The sequence below is a fragment of the Rhyacophila brunnea genome, unplaced genomic scaffold, assembly GCF_057557595.1.
Source record: "Rhyacophila brunnea isolate RB1 unplaced genomic scaffold, BYU_Rbru_1.0 scaffold_9, whole genome shotgun sequence".
In the NCBI taxonomy this organism is placed as follows: Eukaryota; Metazoa; Arthropoda; class Insecta; order Trichoptera; family Rhyacophilidae; genus Rhyacophila; species Rhyacophila brunnea.
In genome coordinates, this window is record NW_028233361.1 from 5,752,205 (window position 1) to 5,775,698 (window position 23,494).

General features: G+C 35.0%; 1 protein-coding gene across 1 annotated transcript; it reads left to right on the forward strand.

The window, feature by feature from the left end:
* The first annotated feature begins 58 nt into the window (after positions 1-58).
* LOC147063200 (arf-GAP with dual PH domain-containing protein 1-like) lies at positions 59-22,864 on the forward strand. Its single transcript, XM_085959466.1, has 6 exons — positions 59-170; positions 5,334-5,559; positions 15,892-16,242; positions 17,490-17,725; positions 20,464-20,655; positions 22,170-22,864. The coding sequence occupies exons 1-6, from the start codon at positions 89-91 to the stop codon at positions 22,232-22,234; spliced, it is 1,152 nt and encodes a 383-aa protein (XP_085815592.1). The 5' UTR covers positions 59-88; the 3' UTR covers positions 22,235-22,864.
* The last annotated feature ends 630 nt before the right edge of the window (positions 22,865-23,494 follow it).

A 23,494-nucleotide genomic window follows, 5' to 3' on the forward strand; every position in this document is an offset into this window, starting at 1 on the left:
AATATATGTCTCGCTTGAAGTGAGACGCGAACTGCGTTGCGGTCGTTCTGAGTTGTGACGCGACGTCATTCCGTGCTAAAGTTTGACGATGGCGGACAGAAACGAGAAGTTGTTATTGGAATTATTAAAAAAGCCTGGAAATAACGTCTGCGCCGATTGCGGGAGCAAAAGTACGTAGTGCTTGTTTTATAAAACGTGAATCGTCCGCCGTATTCAGTTATGGTTTTGTGTTTTGAAAAGTTTCGTTTCGGGGGTTGTATTTGCGTTGTTTTACAGTCAGGGGGGGCGTAAATGCTCCCATGCTTGCGGGGTTCACTGACCCTGGGCCAAAATATTTGTTTATTTTCGCTGCCTTCGCGTATTTCGGGGACCTGTCCGCGTGTTTAATTCATAATTTACGTCAAATCTGGTTAAATGCCCCGCAGTGTCGATCGTGATGTACGCGTTTGTTGTGTCTGTGTGTTGTTTTTAAGGTTACTGAACATTTCACCACCAGTCAAAACAACGAATTGCGTATTTTTTTTTACTCCCGTACTAACATTCAGTTTTTGTGTTTATTTATCACTAATTGTGTGTCACTGCGAGTGTTGTGGAATTCATTTCTGCAACAAAAGCAGTTGTGACAATATACAAATCAATGAAAATTTAATCCTCCATAGTCGTCAACAATCTACTACGTCAGTTACAATTATCCACTCGTAATGCATTGAAATTGTCCGTTTGTTGTTTTGATCGTAAATGTGTTAAATGTGGTTATTAAAGTAATAATTGTAATTTTCTATGCAGCTTTACTGTTAAAAACAGACTAATAAAATGTAATTTTTCCGTTGTTTTCAATTGACAACATTTATGACACATGCTACAACAGTTGGTACTTTTCAGCCTCCAATTTTAAATGATGTGCAATTATTATAATATTAGGTATACACTATACGTACAGCCACAAATACAACAATATTATGCTGATGTTTTTCATGATCGTCTATCATTATCAGTTTACACTTTTATTATCAGAAACATAATACATCTTATTACTAATATTATTATTTTTGTAAGCAGGACTTAATATAATAATATACTAGGTAACATTCATGTATTTATTTGTTTACAAATGGCGCACACATCTTAGAATAAAAAATGCTTTTTAAATGAAAAGGTACCTACCTCTACAAACAATAATAAAAACACTAAAAACAAGAAAATATTCAAAATATTACAATTAAATAAAATGTAAAATAAATAATTATAATTTATTACAAAATTAGATATCAAAAGCATGAGTGTGTAGGTATGTACTCAATACAAATAATTACAAGATAAAAAGAACTTTTTACCACGTTTTTAAATTTTCTGTTGAATCATAATATAAACTTGACAATTCTATGTACCTATTAATAAATACTTTTTTTTGTACTTGATAGAAATACTGAATAAATATAGAATACTGAAATGTCATTTTGATATTTCATACTGATTTCCATAGTAACGCACGTATATATTAATAATTTAGTTGCTAGGACCCCCTTAGCAACCAATAATAGTGTTTTACTTTTTACGATTTTTTTTTGAAATAACTTTCCATACAAAACAGAATTAACTGAAAATGAATTCAATTCTGCTTAAATATGGCTAAAAGTATTAATAGAGTGCATTTTCGTCGTGTTCTGATATATTCTAAAAGTTTCAAATGTCTAGCTAGTCGGGAAGTTAGTTAAAAATCTTCAATCGTCCAATACAAATCTTGGACAAACAAGAATACGAGCTAATAAAAACGTGGTAAAATTGTTTTACAGTACTGCTTGACTGTCTGAACGGAAGTATTGAACATGTCGATGGATAAACAAAAGTTTGATTTTTAAAAATCAATTTGAAATGGGTCACAATTTTTCATAATTATCTCAAGTGACATGAAACTAGACAACACCCACTAGCTTGGAGCAGTCAAAGACAGATTAATTTTAGCATGTACAATTTTCACATGAACATATAACTTCAGTTGGAATTCCATTTTATCGACTACAAATACACGTGTTATCGGATCAAAATTTAAAAAAATTTATGTGGAATGAGCACATGCGACAGAAGTGAAACTTTCAAGTAGCAAGAAACACAGTCTAATTTTCACACATTTACTTTCGCGATACTCAATCTTGCTTTGTGTAGTTGATTTCGGCATAATTGAATCGGTAAAACTAAACAATCATCCAAACGCATGACGAATCTTAGTTGGGCATATGAGAACGTCACACAGGCCAGTGACAGTTACATATTGTGCATGCATATCTCATCGGGAATTTCCAAAAATATTTGAGAGACCTGAATGATGGAGACAATCTGTCGACATTTGAGAATTTTTCATTACACAGCCGTTTTTACTATGCTGGAGATTTAGCTGTTCCGCTCTACCGCTCATGAAAAAAATTCAAATCGAAAAATATATTTAAGTCTTAAAGTAAATACCAATATTATTGTACAGTAAGTACAGTAGAACCTCGGATTATCCGGACTAATTAAAGATGGCAGTGGTGAAGATCAGTGGTGCACCCAGGGGAGGAAGGCAAGGAGCCCTGGCACCCCCCAAACATGAAAATTATCAGAATGATTTTAAACATTGGAATTGAAAGCCAATAAACTATACCTTTGGCCTTAGACAAATAAAAACACGGCAAAAAATTGTTTTGTAATTATTCTCCAGCACCCTTTAGAAAAATTTCTTAGATTTTAATTTCCAAAACAAAAATTTCGAAACACTAATGTCAGGTTTTTTTAGAAACCCAATCTCAAATGGAACTGTCAAAAAATTCTCGGTGTCCACCTGAATTCCGGAGTGATGTAGGTCATGGCTGGGGAGGGCTGACAGGGCTCTAGCCTGGGGGCCGGGGTGTCGGGTTGACCAGATAAGTGAAATAAACACATCATAAATTAGCTAAAATATTAAAAAAAGTCGTCTGCGGCTCTATTATACTTCATGGCCATGAACATTTTCAATTATATAATTGTGCAATATATTTTTTGATTATTATGTGTCGATACTCGACAGCTCCATTATTAAAGTAGATGTATTAAAAATCGCCAATAATTCACTGTATAAGTACCCTTAGTTTGAACTAAAACATAATTTGAAAAACCTTAATGTAGTGTTTCACACTGCCTTTAATCTTAACGGTAGGTAGGGGGCCCGCCAAATATCCTAGCCTGAGGGCCCGTTTTAGGATGTGGGGACCATGGTGTAGGTACACCGAGTGCAACAGACAAAAGGGCGATAAACGAGAAATTAGGCTGTGAAGAAGAAAAAGAGCCTATGGGACTAATTTACATTCTCCTCCTCGGGCCCCCCCCAATATTAAATCCTGGGTGCGCCACTGGTGAAGATTGTAGGCAGACTATTAAGATCTGACATAAATAAGGCGGCCACAGACAGACAGTTCTCGTAACAGGTTGAACATGCCAGTTAATACGTAATGGCGGCCATACAGTTATCTTTGGTAGATAATCTGCTACGCCCATAGATGGACACTTTTCGACCTGCCAGATGTGTGCCAGGTTCAAACTGCCAGCGACCCCCTACTCCCGTGTTTTTGTAAAACTGTTGGAATTTCAACTAGCCGAAAGTTCTCGGCTGACATTAGATGTTGGTAACGTAAAGTAGAATATACCGCGCGATACAACTGCGGCTGGTGTTGCTTGTTATAAAATACAAATTCATTTATTATTAAAAATGTAATAATATTATGTACGCGGAGATCGCAAATATTATATTTTATTTATTTTTACGAGAGTAAAACAAAGTAATAGTTATTTATGTAAACATATTATTTTATACAATATAATATAAATGTTAAAATTTTAGAGAGCATTATAAATATTAAGTTATTGTGAAAATATAGACTAATAACTCAGTACTCAAATTTTATTTATTGTATGTAGTGAATATTACAAATTATTAATTTAAGACGTTCACAACATAAATTAATATACCTAATTGTGAATGACAATGTCGCTAAATCTAAATAAAATTTAAGTATATATTTTAATAATATCATAGTAATTAATTATTATACTGATGATTAATGTAAATATAATTTTGTGGCATGTTTAAATTTATTGTATATAAAATCAATACCTTTATAAATATTACCGTTTTCTTACTTAATTAATACTGTCCATTAAAGGGAATAATTTATTCAAAAGAAAAGATTATATTTTATATTTACACGAATGTGTATAATATTGTTTCGGTGAATCGATAAAATACACAATCCACTAGCGAAATCATGATTTATTTTACCAACGTCATAGGTGTGTATTTTATGTCAATTTGTTTCTTATAAAAACAATTATAACCATAATAAATTCAAAGTAAAATTATTTGTGTATCAATATCGTTCAAGTATACTCTACCTAAAACTAATTGAAACAATACCCCTGTGTAATATCTCCGCGAACCTAACCTCCATTGTTTTTAACACTTGCTCTGCCACAGACAATAACTGTACGTATATGGGCACGTCTGTTGACAGTTCGACAGATTTAAATGGGGTGGTTAAACTGATCTGTGGTGTGGCCACTAACGTACAGTTATTGAACAGTTATTGTCTGTGCCATGTTCAACCTGTTACGAGAACTGTCCGTCTGTGGCCGCCTATAGTGCCCACTAAACTTTGTCAGTCAAACATATTTGTTTCCATTAAACAAAGACTACAATGTATAGATAATGTTTATTAGTTTTTAAAATTCAATTAAACCCTGACTAATCCAAGACATAATAGATAATAGCCGAAAAATATAATATAATAATAAAATTTCTAAAATTATGCCATTAAACCATACTTGCTTGTGATAGAATTGATAGAAGAATATTTTTTTTTTATTATGGTTTGGTTCAGGCGAATTTAAAAAACCTAACCAACACCATCTGTATTATGTATTCTTAATTCAATGAAAACAAATAAGTATGACTGAAAAGTGTGCACTGTTTTTGTTGGATCGCCCATAGCATACCTCAACTATCATGGTTTGGCTTAGACAGGGTTTAATTGAATTTTAAAAACTAACTGACACCATCCGCAAATTGTATTCTTAGTCCAATGAGATCAAATAAGTTTAGTGCGCACTATTTATGTCAAAACTTAGCAGATTACATCCGCCCCTTGCCACTGGAGGATGGAGATTGTCCGAATAATTGAAAAAATGCCGTTTGTGAAAACACAAATGTGTGTGCCGTTGTTTTTAAAAATGTGTTTTAAATTGTACCTTTTTTCTTATAATCATACAAAACTAATGATCAACAAGAAATCCAGATATTTAAGGTTCTATCTAATTTGATTGTCCAGATCCAGAATGGGCATCCTACAATCTAGGGATCTTCGTGTGCACCCGGTGCGCTGGGGTCCACCGAAGTATGGGGGCTCACATCAGCAAAGTGAAGCACCTTAAACTGGACAGATGGCAGGACTCGCAGCTGGAGAGGATGCAGGAGGTGGGGAATAATTCGGCACGCGCCAAATATGAGGAACGAGTACCGCCCTGCTACCGGAGACCCGTAGAGAATGACCCTCAGTAAGTCCACAATGGAATAAGAATTAATTCATTTATATTCTTCTGTCTGTGTTGTCTTCTAAATGAATGTCGTTGAATTTATTAAGGCTCTGAAAAGTGACTCCATCCATGGCCTAGTCCAGGGTTGACAAACCTTTTTACGTATGCGTGCCAAAATTTCCCAAATATTATTTTTCATCTGTCTGACGTGCCGAGCAGTTTTTCATCGAGAAAAAAATAGTTTTTCAGAATTCTATTAAAAATGATGATGCTATAGATATCATGTACAGAGCATAGTTCACATAAATATAGCTTTATCACTTTTTTTAATTATGCCATATATTTCGGTCCACCAATTTTGGAACTATCTGTCAGAATTAGTACAACAAGCTCCATCAAGTTTTTGATTCTTATTTGGTATAGCCATTTTTGTGGGTAGATATGTATTACTTAATTTGGTTCTTTACACACAAATTGACACCAGAATTGCTCCAATTAGATGAGGCATTCTATCGCTACAGTGGTCTCAAGCATTGTAAATCGATCAAAATCAGAAGTTTGTGGCACGGTTTTTCCCGCATTAGGTTAGTACGAAAATATTATATGTGACAGCCTAAGGATCGACCGACCTATGCAATTATATATTCATTTTAAAATTACCTGTTATTTTTTATACAATGCGATCATCATTTATTGTTATTATATGTATATTTTTTCTGTTCAAAATAAAACATTCACGTGCCATAGGTTCGCCACCACTGACCTAGTCAAATCAATGATGCAAATTCTTTACGTGCCATAGGTTCGCCACCACTGACCTAGTTAAATCAATGATGCAAATTCTTTAGCCAAGAAATTCGTCAATTTTTTGCCCTTTTTCTTCCCCTATATAATTCACTGAACCGTATATTTGATTTGACATGATTAAAGAATTTCTCAGCCTTTGGAGTAGTACAACATGGCGTATTCCTTGTTTCTATGATATTCAACTTAAGGCTTGTTCATTGTTTCACAAACTTTTTTGGTTGATCTTTTCAAAAATATTTTTTTCAGTTTTTTGTTTTAATTTTGATGATGCTCTGTAACAATAATTGTCAACGTCGAATGTAAAACAATGTTCAATATGTTGTTTCCGCTTTGGCTAGGAGATGTTTATGTAACCTTTGACCCCTACTTTGTGATATTTTATTTGTAATATTATAATATCTTTTATGCCATCGTGGGTGTATATTAATAATTAAATAAAATAAAGCTCGGCACGTTAACCACTAATTTGAAAGGGAACAATCTACAGGTGATTTAAATTTCGCTATGATCATTTTAATCAGCAAATAACTCAATGAGTGACAAAGCTTTGGGTTAAAAGGATCCAAAATATTATTGACATTTTTTTTAAATGTTGATTTGTGTTCAATGTTCCTGACTGGACCATAGCATTATCCAAAATTAACTTTACTAGAACAAAGGATGTTTATTGTTGCAAAGTTGTTACAAGTTTTCGATTTGATAGCGGCAACAAAATTGGGTTCTATACGTTTATCTTGGATACAGCGGCAAACACATTTTGAAAATAGCCGATATACTGGATTATTTGTTAGTTTGGGTTAATTTAGGTTAGGTTAGGTTATACTAACAAATAATCAAGTATATCGGCTATTTTCAAAATGTGTTTGCTGTATCCAGGATAACCGAATTGTACCCAGAAATGCTGCTAAAAATAGAACCGAGGATTATTAATGTCTCCCGGTTTCGTAAAAGGTAAAGTTACGACTGGGTCTTCTTGTGTCATTGACAAACTGTCGCCATATGAATCATCAGCCACGGTTGATCCGCTGCTGGTTGTAAGCCTCCCCTAGCTCCTTCCACTCTCGGTCCTTAGTTCTTTCCACTTACATCCACATACAAAGCGGTTACATGTTTGAATCACTTTTTGCACTTAAATAGATATAGATATGTGGTTTCACACATAAATGCTTGTAACTAATTTTTTATCGTACTAAATTAATTCTCAGCCCCTCATTTGTGCATTTTTTACCATGTCCGATCCTAATAGGATCATATGCGCCTCCACAGTGCCTCAACAGATTTTGTTTTTACGAGAAATGGATGTTAGCCTTTTGCTCAACCTATTAGGTCCATACTCTGAGTCATACGCATATTGAAAAATAATATGTGTACTTGCCAGACCCAGGATTCGAACCTGGGACCCATGATGTTATAGGTCGATACTTAAGCCACGCGGCCATCGTGGGTGTACTTGCAACTTACATACTAATTTAATTTATCTCTGAAATATTACAATGTGTGTTATACTGTTGACGATCAAACATTTCGACCCCGTTGCAGGATTCATTCTCAAGGAAAAATGATATTATTTAATAAGATTATTTCAAAGCGGAAATCTGAAGACATATTTATGGCCACAACCATATAAGTCATAGTTTTTTTTTTGGATTCTACTTGAAATCTTGATTGTCTGTTTTTACACGCTTCAGAGGTAAAAATAATTACAAACTACAAACAAAAAAATAACATAATAAAAACTTTTGACTTATGCATACACAAATGTACATAATCTTATTGATTCATTGAATCATTACTGATTATGGGCCATAGTATATTCTCAATATTTCGTTGAGTGAATTTGAAGCTTAAAATTTATTTGTGTATCAAGAAGTAAATAACGTTTTAAGATAAAAGTAACATTTGCATAAATCATGCGGATCTCTTTTGAAGCCTTACAATATTCCGAGATGCCCTTGGCGTAAGTCCGTTCGGGTGTCTTTATTACCGCCGTATTACACCAATACTATTTTCGTTTAAGTCTTTTACAGTCTATTGTCGCGCTGAATGTTTGCCCGCTGATAAGTCCAAGAGTGCTGCAATGCCGTTTGCCTCCTTATCAATCGTCTGAACAAATTATTCAAAATAACCGACTCACGAATTGGCTGTAATTCATTGTTAATCTTTGCGCATTGTTCTCCCGCGCCGGTGGAGATCCGACGAATGTGTTTATTTGATCTGATTGCGCTCCGTATTAAATCACTACAAGTTACTCGTGTCTCGTGAGAGATTATTTTCACGATCTACTCTGACATTACTAGTTTCTGTTTACCTATGAGATAATGCCTTTAGAATACTAGCATGACAAGTTTTTTTGTTTATCTGACCATGCCTTTAATAAGAATTTATTTATAAAACAACATCCAAAGTATAAACTCATTCTCACGTAGGTGGAGTATATCAATTTTCTCAAGAAATTTGGTGGAACACAGTTATTGCACGCCCAATTGGCATTACTCATAATGGCTGGTTAGTTCTGCGCCATGTGAGATCAAACAACTGATGTTCCTGTTTTTTAAGATAGTTATCAGGGGGACACAGGTCAACGCTACCGAAAATGGCAGAGTTTGCATTTACGCAGTAAAGGAGTCTCTGAATTTATTTTTTTAACCCTACATCATAAGGCAATACAATTTTAATAAGTTTTCATCCAAAATTACCCTAGATCAACCCCAACATTTGTGGCACTTTTCTTACAAATGATAACCATATGGCCACTGGGTATCAGCTGCTTAGTGTCAAACATAAAGCCAAGATAGCTTACAGACAATATACAGATGGACACATATTCGTGAGTTAAATGAATTATACTTCCCCTAAACTTGATTATATCATTGATCCATCGGGCTCTTGGCCACCCTTTAGGTCATTTAATGTCTATCTGTATGATATGATGTATGCAATGTAGCCTGCCCATATCGCAGCCTAATACTACAAGGTTCTAAGTGTTTATTTTTACAAAAAAACATCTAACAATGAAGTAGTATCCTACGCTGCCTTATTGTTACTTTTGTTTCTCCAAAAATAAACGTTTAGAACCTTGTAGTTTCTCTACTCGCGATGTGTTACACCCAAACCTCTTCAGTGCTGGAAAATAAAGTTTATGTATTGTCCAGAAAATTGGTCACAAGGGTGTTTAGCATTCATTGGCAGGAACGTCCGTTCTGTGCCTTATTGGATTGCTCGACATTACTCTAGTCGTGCATATAGTGCACATGACCTAACCAGCGCAGTCTACCAATCTCATTTGATTGAATTGCACTACAATCTTGCTTCTACAAAGCCTGGCTTGGTAAGACAGGCTTTGTAGAAGTTTCACACAAATATACCTGTACATGAAACTTACAGATTTAATAAAAGCATATTATTTTTTTCTCATTCAATTCTGACTGCATAATTGATTTTTAAGAGATTGTTTTTTATAAAAATAAAAAAACGGACGTCTGTGACAATTAATTTAGTAATTTACTACTATTTCTTTGTTTCTTCATGTCATGTTGTAAACGTCTTGTATTCAGTTCACTACATATTATGCAAATAAATAAATTTGAATTTTACCCTGATTACATTACAAAGCCTTTCAATTGGCGGAACATAATAATTAGTTATTAGACATAATTCGCATGGTAGATGGGTCAACAGCTTAAAAACTAAAGCACTCACTGAAAGATGTGAGTTTAAGACAGTCCAACGTTTTATCTAAGACTTTTCGATGTTTCTGACATTTGCACTTTTGCAGATTTCCATTACTCGCGCAGTGTACGAAGATTTCATGCCACTGAGACTACATCTACCTGGCGTGTAGTCGGCAGCGTGATATTTGCCTTTGGTGCAATGTTTGGTAACAGACCATTTCCTGCTTTTTGTGATACAGTTTCCTGTGCATTATCACAAGGATCTCCCAATCTCGTTTTCGTCCCCTTTATATGACTCTATTGTATAATACCACTCTTTAATGTCTTGTGAATACAACGGCAAATAATGACGAGTAGTGAAACGTCTCTTGTGGTTTATTGTGATTGTACCGACTTGCAAATACATTTCGATTCTGTTGGGTTTATCACTACCTTTCGGTATTTCTTAAAAAGTTTGTGGTTTACTTAAGAAAATTATTTTCTGAACAATGACATGTCAGTGTATATTTATAATATTTATATGCATGGAAAAGTATTCTATTAAATTTTAACTGTAACCACAAGAATGCATTTCTTAAGGCACCAGTCATCGTTGATATAAAATTCATGATGGCATTTTGTTATGACCTTTCAAATTACCCATTGATATTTCTGATGTTATAGAAAATTCCTTTTTATAAAACTTGTTCTAATAGACTTTTTGCAAGACTTTTTTTGTTAGTTGTTTACTTAACCGATCGCCTCAATGGCCTGGATTCAAACACTGATTGTGAAAATTTGACAATTTTTCAAGTGATGGACCATCATGATCACTGTTACTGCAGCTTAGAGTAGCCCCGGCCGTCTCCAACACCGCTCTCTACCATCTTCTATTCTCTGGATCGCCAGTCAAATACATAGAGAGTTTGAAGGTCCTTTTCCACTCCGTATAGCAATCAAAATCATGTTCTCCATACATGAGACATTTTAATGACGAATTGTCCTCCATTCTTACTGTGTGTTTCACCCAGCTTTATCGTTGCATTTTTATAAACCTTTAGTTTATCATAGGCACAGTAAGCCGGCTCTCATATCTAAACTCGCATCGTCTGCTGCACAGCCATAAATCACACCTTCTAGGAACGTCGATTCGATGTTGCATATGACAGCACACATCTACTTTGCGGCAGTCGCCGGTAACCCTTCGAAACGTATAGATATTTGGATGTGGCGACCAGCGAGCCAGTATGGGAATTACCAATTTGTAGGTGTGTGTATGCCTTCTGGTATCTTCGACTCGCAGCCGGAAATACATGCGATATGTTGATAGCAACACTAAATGTTTTTTTCAAACTAAAAAGTCGCATTCGACTAATCTGCGGAGCTCCATTTGGCAACGTGTGTTTTGCGAATAACAATGACGTCACATTGACGTATTGGACACGTTGCGGATGAGACGAATTTTGATGTGCGAGCCGGCTTAGTGTTTAAGACGGTGCCGCAATACTCTTTCACAGATTGGGCTAAGTATCAATTATTATTAATACAATATTGTAATACCCGTGGTAGACTATCTTTGAAATTGAAGGGCATGAGACAGAATGATATAACTTATTTTTAAAGTTATTCGGATCTTAGTTGCCGTCACCCTTTTTGTTTAGTTAATATATTTTTATCATCATCATTGGCTCTATGATCCGTCGTGGATCTTAGCCGCTTCTCAAAAAGTAAAATTGTATTTGTAAAATTTCAAAATGAAGGATTCGAGCTTGCGGCAAAAGACTTCACAAGCGGATATTTCGGGAGTGGAGGAATCATGTCTATTATAGATCTAAATTAATTCCATGTTTTCTCAATTGGTTTTCGATATATTTGAATCGACGGAATTTATATCTCTAATAGACAAACTTATAAAATTCTTGCACAATAACCTGTCCTGTACAAAGTGGTCGGACATAATATCTTACAATAGAAATACTGCTACTTAAATTCCAGGCAGAAGTAGAAAAATTAATCCATTTTTTCATTCATTTTATAACATATATTTCTGCTATAAGTAAGTAAATTAGGAAGTGTGTTCAATTGTCATATCATATTGTATTAGGTTTTCATAGAAATAACTATGATAATATTTTAGTTGGTGTAATGGAACTCGTTAGAGATAAAAATACTTTTGTCACTTGTTTTAATTTTAAACTATCTTTTATCTGTGAAATAATAAGCTTCCTAATGTTGTATATTTTTCTAGATAAGAATTGCGTCAATCAAACAAAAATATGCTGTTCTACGAAACATCAAATTTCAACTGTTATTGTTTTCGACGTAAACGTACGCAGTATGTTTGTTTTATTTAAATATTATGACATTAACGTTAACTGTGCAGGGTTCACTGTTTTGTAATATTTAGTTAAATTACTAGTAATAAAAATTACTATTCTGGCTATAACCCATTAGAATAAGTTTTTGTTTTTTCAACATTACCACTTGAATGCCAATTCAATGAACAGAAGCTTATGCTGTAATATATGCACGCATTTAACAGCAGCGAAGGGTGGAGGTAGGCTGTTAAGATCCGCCATAAATGGTGCACATTAAACTTTGTTGGTCATACATATCTGCTTTTATTGAACCAAGACTACAATTTACAGATGGTTAGTTTTTAAAAAGTAATTAAACCCTGCCTAAACCAAACCATAATAGTTTTGGTATACTTTGGGCGATACGACAAAATTGTGCATACCTTTTCATTCATACTTATTTTTTTTCGTTGGAGTTAAAAATACATAATAATATGAGTTGTACAGTTCCTATATATGATAAGTCCACTTTGATAAAATGTTGGCAAACTAAATATTTTCATTTAATACTACTTCTAATGAAAACCTATGATTGAATTTATTTTATGGTGGTTTGTTGTTTTTATACAAATATTCACAATAAAATTAATCATTTTCGTAGCAGTAAAGGAGAAATTGACAAAACAGTGATCGGCATTTGAAACTAACTGTCAAATTTATCGTATTTAGAAACCCAGTAGGTGTGACTTATCGGTCTTTGTTTCTCAACTCTAGCGATAAGTGGTTGACAAGTATAGGGTAAATAAAAAATAATTATTATTTCAATAAATACAAAAATCATTTGTTAGAATGATTTCAATCATTGGTGATGTGAGAATTATTGTCAGTAAAATAAAATTTGTATTTTTTAAAACTTAATTATTATCATAAAACGTAATACATTAGAATGAATCGAACATAAGTTTTGTCTTCTCTTCATCTAATAAACAAGTGATTATTAAAATTACATCAAAAAAATATTACCATAGTTAGGTAGCTTTAAAAGGTTTTTTAGGTAAGTGAAGTAGTTTTAGGTAGTGAAGTAGAAAAAGATACTCAAATTTAAAAAAGAAGTTAATTACCGTCTTCGCTCCTAAGTAGAGCATATGAACCTCCACAGAGTGAAGGTTATATTAACAGACCCTTTTTTCGAGAAATGGTTGTTAGCTATTCGCCCAACCCATTGGGACCTTGCACTGGATCAAGCATACATTGAAAAAACAACACGCACTTTTACACAAATGTACCTATCATGTATAATAATGACAATTATTTACGATCAATAATGTAATTACAATATATTTTTTTAAATAAACGTAGGCCGAGTAATTTTTACAGGAATTTTTTTTTATAAAAAATCTTATTAAAAAACTATTATTTAAAACGAGGGAAGTTTACAATCACACAGATTTTATTTTGTTCAGGTAGAACAATTACAAAAAAGTACGGAAAAAAACAATATTGTTTAATTCGAGAGAAATTCTCAATCACCCAGTATTTGCCAACATTTAATGCAAAATAGTCGTATTTCAAATACCTTTCCCGATGATCCACGTTCTTTTTCCATAATTCCTAATTGATTATTCGTTTCCTTGATGTATTTTCTTCCACTTTAGCAACATTCTGGGTAAGATCAGACATTATTTCGTTGTATTTCTACTAAAAACTTGAGACACTTTTGATAACGCGAACTGCTACAACGGCCATGTTGATTTTTGCAAATGCTCGATGCTAATTGGCTGTCTACAAGGTCGCATGGACTCATCGGTCTTTGGAACAAACCGCACCGTGGACTTATCGCCGATAGGAATTCATCGTGATTTTGATACTCTCTTTTCACATGAATTTATCGCCGTTAAGAACTGATCAACATTTTATTATTGTGGAGCGCTGCCGGTAGAAAAAAATGTCATCATTATCTCAATTTTGACTAAAAGTGGACTTGATCGTATATAGGAACTATACGACTCATATTACACATATTGTTGGTTCATTTTTTTAAATTCGTTATGCCCTGCCTAAACCAAACTATAATAGATAAAAAATATTATGTCATTAATATTATAAGTCATGTATGATTTAATTGCATAATTTTAGATACCTATTTTATAGATGACGACTATTTTTTTACTATTATCTATTATGGCTTGGTTTCGCAGGGTTTATTTGAATTTAAAAACTAACCAACATCATCTGTAAATTGTAGTCTTATTTCAATGAAAACAAATACGTATTGCTGGCCACAGACGTACAGTTTTCATAACAGGTTGAACATGCCAGTTAATACGTAATGGCGGCCATACAGTTATCTTTGGTAGATAATCTGCTGCGCCCATAGACGGACAGTTTTCGACCTGCCAGATGTGTGCCAGGCTCAAACTGCCAGCGACCCCCCACTCCCGTGTTTTTGTAAAACTGTTGAAGATTTGCTGTCGGATTTTTGTTTAATAGAATTAATAATGATAATGACAATTATTTTAAAACTACTTGTTTTTTTATTTTTTTAATATTTGTATTACAGTATTATAATAATTGTTACAACAAGTTAGCCATCTAAACTGTCTGTCACGCTCTAAAATTTAGCACAGCCAAGAGAGGTGCTGTTAAAACATAGCACTTATTGTAACAATTACAACTAGTAGAGTTGATTTTATAACGAGGTAGACAGTTTTGACGGTTTAGATGGCTAACTTGTTGTAACAATTATAATACTTTGATACAAACATATGAAAAACTACCCTCGATAGCTGCCGATAGTAGTCTTGTGTATAGAATAGATGCGCAGATATAATTAATAAAAAGTGGGAACTAGAAAAATTTGCGTTTTATTATTAATAATGAAACGAATATTAGTAATTCTATGGATTGTAAATGAATGGGACCACATGCCCGTGTCAGCCATAAGACGAAACATTCATTTTAATGATGGATTAAATTTATAAAGTTGACTTTTGAATCTGGTTTAGCGATGATAAATTATTGAATTTGGTTTCATCACACAGTCATAGGTTGTTTGAACCGGACCTGTGCTATAAGTGATATGATAAGATAGAATATTGTATGTGATAACCTCAGGGAAGAATATACAAGACATGATTCATTCATGTGCTATGCGTATTGCGTACGCTATTCATTCTTACTGCTAACAATAGAATATATTATTTTATTTATTTACTATCTCCTAATATTATGGTTTTTTACGTGTAATAATTAGGGAACAGATTTATATGCAACAAAAACATGATTGTATGCATGCACATATATATGCACTTAAAATCATTAAAATATGCACTAAAACCAAAGAAAGGGGATCCCTATGCCAACAGAGAACCTAGCGAAAAAATACAAGGCTTGCAATAATATTTGAATGAAAAAATACAAGGCTTGCAATAATATTTGAATTTTCCTTCTTCGTAAGTCTTTGCATTTACATACCTATTAGGTACATTGTTGCGAGACATTTTAATGACATCGTAATCCCATGGCTTTTGGCTGAGGTTTTCAATGCTGTGAATCATACTGCCTCGTCTGTAATTATTGACTGAATTCTTCTTTTGCAGAGTCCTAGTAGAGCAGTGGATCAGAGCAAAATACCAGCGTGAAGAATTCTGCCATCCGGAGCGTCAGAACTACACGTCGGGCCACATGGAGGGCTTCCTCATGAAGAGAGGCAAAGAAGACAGCCGGTACCACCCGAGAAAGTTCATCCTCTCGGAGGCAGAAGACATTTTAAAGTATCACGTGAAAGAAAACAGAGACCCCAAAGCCGTACTCAAACTATCTGAATTGAATGTCGCATTCTCACCCCAAAAAATAGGACACATTAATTCATTGCAGTTAACGTACATCAAAGATGGCTCCACTAGACACATTTATGTTTACCATGATGATCCTGAAGTTATCAATAATTGGTGAGTGCATGCATTTTCCAACCCTGACTGTTCTTTGAATCTTTTTTTGATAAGCATTTCATGCAAGGGCTACTAGTTAAAATTATCGTAATTGCGTAGAATGCCCGTAGCTTAATTTGTTAAAGCACATTGGCGCGATACCAGTGGTTATACAGGTTCAAATCCCAACGGGTGTCATATGCGCTGATGTACTGTTCATCCTTACTAAGCATCACCCAACGGAGTCTTTGGAACTTAATAAATGTCACGGGTGTGCATGTATCAGTGGCGAAGGGTTAAGGTAGGCTGTTTAGATCCGCCATAAATAGTGCACATTAAACTTTGTTAGTCATATGTATTTCGTCACTGTTCTGGCAGAAGACACTAATTCGAAAAAATTACATATTGAGTTAGTTATACCAAAATGTTCCTTATTTCAAACTTTACCGTCTGGAAACCTTCTTAATAAATAAACAGTCTTTATTTTAAAGTCATCCTTTTTACAATTACTTAATAAACTCACATGATAGACCATTTCAAACATTTTAACAACTTCAAAGTCAAATTACTCAAAACTAGTATTCTCCAGTTAGTGTGTTCTGCCAGAACAGAGACGATTTGTTTTCATTGAAATAAGACCACAATTTACAGATGGTGTTGGTTAGTTTTTAAAATTCAATTAAACCCTGCGAAAACCAAGCCGTAATTGATAATAGCCAAAAAATACTCGTCTATTTATAAAATATTTATAATTATGACATTAAGTCATACATGACATTGAATATTTATAGATAGAATAATATTTTTTTATCTATTTTTAATAATTGTAATTATAATAATTGAAAAACAATATGTGTACTTGCCAGACCCAGGATTCGAACCTGAGATCCACAGCGTGATAGTCCAACGCTTAAGCCATGCGGCCACCGTGGGTGTCAAACAGAAATGCCCTCCACTAACTCCTAACCTTCACCAGTTCTCTCTATTTCCAAGCTATTCCATCCTGCTCCAGTCCTTCTGTACCCAGTCAATTTACCACCTTCTTGGTCTTCCTATAGGTCACTTCCGCTGGTGCCTTGTTGTTTGGCAAATATAATAAATATGAAGATCATAACAATGAACATATCGGCGTTTATTTGTTTGTATCAGTAATTAATCGGGTTATGTAGTCACTAAGTTTTAAAAAAAATTTACGATTTGCTTTTGTCGGTTTTGGAAATTATTGATCATAACATATTGTGAAATAAATTATATCTTTTGAATTGTAGGTATATGGCGATACGATGTGCTAAGCTCCACCGCCGGCAAGTTGCTTTCCCCGCTGCGTCAGAATCGGAGCTTGCCGCATTCCTCACGAGAGACTTTCCCCGAGAAGGCTGGCTCTGGAAGACCGGACCCCGCCCCACCGACGCTTATAAAAAGCGCTGGTTTACTCTCGACAATCGAAAACTCATGTATCACGATGACCCGCTGGACGCATATCCTAAAGGCGAAATATTTCTGGGTAAGGAACCACTTTCTCCATGTTCCATCCGTGTAAAGGTGAACATGTTTGTCACCATTCTATAAATATCGTAGTTCACAATTCATCGAAGAATTCGTAAAAGAACATAGCAACAAGTTTCATACAATCGACAGTTTCATCTACCATGGTTCCCTTGTAAATCGACATAATGATATCTCTGGGTGATATGATGGGGCCTGTCTTAGTCCAACAACTCTCCACCTATCTATATTCATAGTTTTCCAAGTATATGGCAATCATCAGCATTTCCAACTAGCCAGCGAATCTTTGGCCTGTCTCTTGCGCCCTATTGGATTGCTCGACATTACTTTCTTGGCCGGTTCATTGTCATTCATATAGCGCAGTTTTCCTCAAATTTCTGCCGTCCTTGATTAGCCAATAAAAAACGGTGGAAAAAAATTCTTACAAAAATGTTTGGAGCACGTTCATTTTGCGAATTATTTTCAATTGTATGAGGTGTAGGAGGACATGGCCTTTACAAGTGTCTTGTAAAGCGTGCATTTATTTTATAGTATGATGGATAGTACGGTGCTGCCCAGGTTGTTTGCATTGTATGAACGACCATCAACCAGCAAAGAGAAGTGGATAGAGTTGTTGGAGAAAGACAGAACCCTTCTGGATTGTCGCATGTTTGCTGACAATGATGGCGATAAAAGAACATAATAGATTTTAAAAATATGCGTTGAATTTTGAAGTCACTATAGCTTGAGATATCGTTATTTGACTTTACTCTTCACCGTGACACCGACCTTGAAGATGTACTGTTCACAACGATCGTTTGTCCATGATATGCACTTCCACTTGTATTTGAGGCAGATTGAGCACATAACAAATTATTAGGTAAATCAAGACGTTCACAGCATGACATTTAGAATAAAAAGTACAGGTAAATCAACTTAGTAAAAAAAAAACAAATCAAACAATAATTTCATAGCAAAAGAAATAGTAAATAAACAACACTAATTCAAGAAAAAAACAAATTAAACAATAAAATAGAGTTTTAAAAATAAAATAGGTACATAATACATCTCTAGGGAGTGGATTGACCAGCCGCACAGCCCTCTCTTGATGAGCCTGACACGAGGAAAGCTTTCACCCAAAATAGGTCATGGCTGCGACCACACATGTAATTGACGGGAGCATAAAAACTCAAATTTTTCTACATTGTATCCAGTATTGGATGTTCAATATTAGAGATCCATACCCCTCGGCTTAGTTTTGTTTGTCACTCAGCAGGGATTACTTTGTGAACACCCTTTACCTTATGTCTATCGTGTCATTGCTGTGTATGCCTATGATAGGGTGGGGAAGATGGACAGAAAATTAATTCACTCGGAACACTATGTATTAAATACAAAATCATTTTTCGATATCTGGGTCAGTTTCATTTTTCCAAGAGATACATATTTTGAAAATTAATGTATTAATCCTTTCCACGCGGACGGTACACCTGTTGTACACTAATTAATTGGCCATTCGATATAATTAGCATGTTATTTCGATATAGTCAACAAGTTAACTATAATTGAAGACATGAGAATGAAAACTATATAAAGACCAAATAGTTAATTTTACAGGAGAGCCTATAAACTGATTTAAAAAATAATTACAAGATAAAAAGAACGTTTTTAAATTTTCCGTTGAACCATATAAACTTGACTTGATTAGCTTAAACGATCAAAAAATTTGTACTTGATAGAAATACTGAATAATGAACCCTAGCAACCAATAATGGTATCGAAATAACTTTTCATACAAAACAGAATTAACTAAAAATGAATTTAATTCTACTTAAAGATGGCTAAAAGTATTTAAAAAAATGCATTGGCATCGTGTTCTGATATATTCTAAAAGTTTCAAATGTCTAGCTAGTCGGGAAGTTAGTTAAAAATCGATTGCAAGATTCGTATCAGACAAACAACCACCGGACAAATAAGAATACGACCGAAGAAAAACGTTGTAAAATATGTGTGATCCTATCATTCAAAAAGTGAATGTAACACGATAGTTGAGTTGAAGTGGTTTTGAACATTTTATAATAAAATTAATCAAATATTTGCATATACATATTTTTTTTATCAATTAAATTGTATTTGGTCTTTATCCTGTTTTCAATATCAATTTTATTATTTCATTTTTAAATACTAAGTAAATGAATATTAATTCCGTTTTTTGGCTTATTTATATTCATAAATGTTTTTTTCTCACTTATAAGTAAAAATGTTACAAAATATGAAAATATTTTTCATTCATTTTGGGGATCAACATTGTTCAACACCGGTTGTTTTTTAGTCTTCCTAGGACGACGAGGAGTACTAATTTCTCCTCACTTTCGAAGATGTACTCAGATTCACTATCTTCCATATTCTTGAACATATCTTCACTCTCACTGGACATATTAAGAAGACACTTTTGAATTGACAGCTTACAAAAATATCACTGACGTTCGAATTAGAATGAAAACGAGATATAAATGGTTTATATATCTTTCTCATTCTAAGTGAAGTTAGCTTTTAGCTGAATTTGATACCACTACTGCCATCTTATGGCAAAAGTAGGAGTTCGTTATATCTCATCGATAGAGGTTTTTTTTTTAATATGAAATTACCGAAAAACCGTTTTTAGACTTTTTGGTTTATATCCTGTTTTCATTCTCGGGTCTTCAATTATTATGAAAATGAAACGAATGGAATTGATAAGTAAATGACATTTTCCAGGATACAATCTAGACGGGTACAGCGTACGAGTGGGGGTGGTGGCGGGCTACCGGGACATGGCGTACAGCTTCACGCTGCACACCCCTGAGCGAGGCTACTGCCTGAGCGCTGTCTGCGAGGAGGACCGTGACGGCTGGATTTCCGTCATCGACCGAGTCCTTCAGCGACCCCTCACACCTCAAGACTCCTCTAGTAAGTATTTCCCTCACCGTCACGCCTTTATTTTCTCTTCATCAATCTCCCAATTTTATCGGTTATGCCAATTCTACCCATTCAATATTCTTATAACTTGATTGCGTTCATTGCATAAAATAATCATTAACTTTGGTTATCAGAAAGTTTGACTATAACAAGGTAGAGAAATTTTAGTATTATCCCAAATTGGAAATACCATGTTTCTTAAACATTTTTTGTGTGGAAGATTTGGTAACTAATTAATTTTATAGCTTGGCGGATTTTTTTGTTATTTATTTCTTCGGCCATATCCGCCCCTTAGTCGGAGCATATGGACACCACGCGGCGGCTCCAAGAACCAAGAATCCCTGTCCCTCGCCAGTCTTCTTGCTTCGTTCCAGGTCAAACCAGCATCTCGTAGCTCCGCCGTATACTCTATATAGATAGTATTTAGCGGCCTTCCAGGACGCCGGAATCCGGTCGGCTTGAAGAACATGCAAGCCAGGTTGAGGTTCTTTTCTGGCATCCGCAGCACGTGGCCGAGCCAGGTCCTACGTCTCCTCTTCACTCTCAGCATGATGAGAGGCTGCTTGGTGCGTTCTCTTATCTCCTCGTTGCTTCTAAAGTCATACCACCGCACACCCAGTATCCGTCGCAAACATCTGTATACATGTACTCAGTATACGGTTGCTCTGAGCCTTCGTAAGGTGCCATGATTTGCTACCGTAAACCAGCACTGTCAGAATGCAAGCATCGAATAGGCGGCATTTGGTTTTGACCGAGTACAATCGTGAGTCCCAGACACTCTGCATCGAGTTGAATGTTGCTCCAACCATTCCCATTCGGATAGCGAGCTCTCTCTGCAAAATGCCATCTCCCGTGATGTGTACCCCCAGGTATTTGAAGCTGTTGACGCTCTTGATGTTTTTCTCGTCGCTAATCAGAGGGAAATCTGGATCAGGACAGGTATATATTACTCAAAATGTTGATTTTCAAACCAATGCAAGATGAGTTGTCATTCAACCTGTCGATTGTCTCTTGAATGCCCTCGATTGAGTTGTCGAATAAGACAGCGTCATCTGCGTATTCCAGGTCGCATAGCTTCACCGTGGGGGTAACAGGTATGCCTCGGTCAGGTGGTATTGACTTCTGTACTGTGAAGTCAAAGATAATGATGAAGAGAAACGGTGCAAGGACACAACCCTGTCTGACTCCGTTCGTGACCCCCCATTCCGTGACAGTGTTGCCAATTCTGACACAGCACTCACTATTCTCGTGCAGGCATTTGATTATGGCAATGATCTTGGGAGGGATCCTTATAACAATATATCAATTACAACAATATGTCTACTGAAGAGAGAATATATCATTATTCACAATATTTATATCCCGTGCGGTCCACGAATAATGGTTAAACTGACTTTATTGATAAGAAGGTTATGCAGTAGACCATCGGACCCTTTTTTAGTTTCATAGAAGGAAGGTTTTTCGACATTTTTGTTAAGATATTAATTTTTATTTCTAATTCACAGTCGCAGCCCGGCTGGTGCGCAAGCGGACAGCCTCAAACACAATGAACATTTTCTCCGCCAGGTAGGAATGCGGACAATAACGAGGCGTCACTGCCCTTAGGCTAATTTTACCTCGAATAACTAATTTTACATTAGATTCGTAATTCTAATAATGAATCCTAACGTCGTATTACACTTTTGTTGGACTCATTTCACCAAAGGGATACGAATGATTACAACATACCGTGAGCCCACTGTGGTAAAGCATTCATTCATTTTTTTTATGTCCCAATATCTTACAGTCAAATGCACATCACCATCTTATAATCTCGTTGCATAGTTAAAACAACAATGTTGCATATTGCAGTTGAAAGTGCTGCCATTTATAAAAAAGTAACATGATAACATATTTTTTAATTGACGTACAATGGTATGGAAATGAGCCATATTGAATAATTGAGATGCTGAGGATTATATGAGTCCATGTGACAATTGCAATTTTCAGATCATATAAGATTCAATCACGAATATAATGTTTGCGACTTTCACGATTGTTTTTTATCATAATGGATTTTTGTGTTTCCACCGTGTGTACTTCTTCCTTCCTTTTTTCTCGATGTTTCGGGCTCGTTGCAGACGCCATTATCAAGAGATGATATGTGTAATGATGAAGTGTAGTGTAGGTGTATGAACGCAAACGTCGCTCTAAGAAAGCCAAAAGGAATCCGATTAGTTCAGAGCAAACATTGCTCAGAGTAATGTGTCACAAATATGTTGTTATTATTTTCATAGCAACCGTATATAAAAACATTAATAAACATACAGAAATATCGAGTTTTTTGATTGGAATAGTAGTCGTTTGAAAACAGGACCTTATTTACAGAATGTTATTAACGATCGCATAAAATATTTAACATTGGAGTTAATTTACTCAATTTGGTCACCGGTGCGCTTGTATTTCTTCAATCCTCAGCACCTCAATTATAAATAGTGGTTTAATTGGCAGGCACACTGCGGATACATTGTACCTGCCATTCGAACCGTACTATTTGAATTATAGTAAATTTATTTGCTTTTGACATCTGTTGCCACTCTTCCTATATACGATGCGAGTTTCTCACCAGTTTCTTTTTTATGTAAGCTATTCCTTAGTGTGCCGACGGTATGTTATATTCAAGTGATATGCCCTATATTATGATGCAGAAATCCATATGAATCATATCTGCCGCGGCTGGCACGGCTGTCGGCGTGTTCTGTCTCTAGCTATAGGAATATATTTTATATCGATGATGTATGATATAGTTAAATTAACATTATATTATATTGACAATCGTATAGTGCTCGCT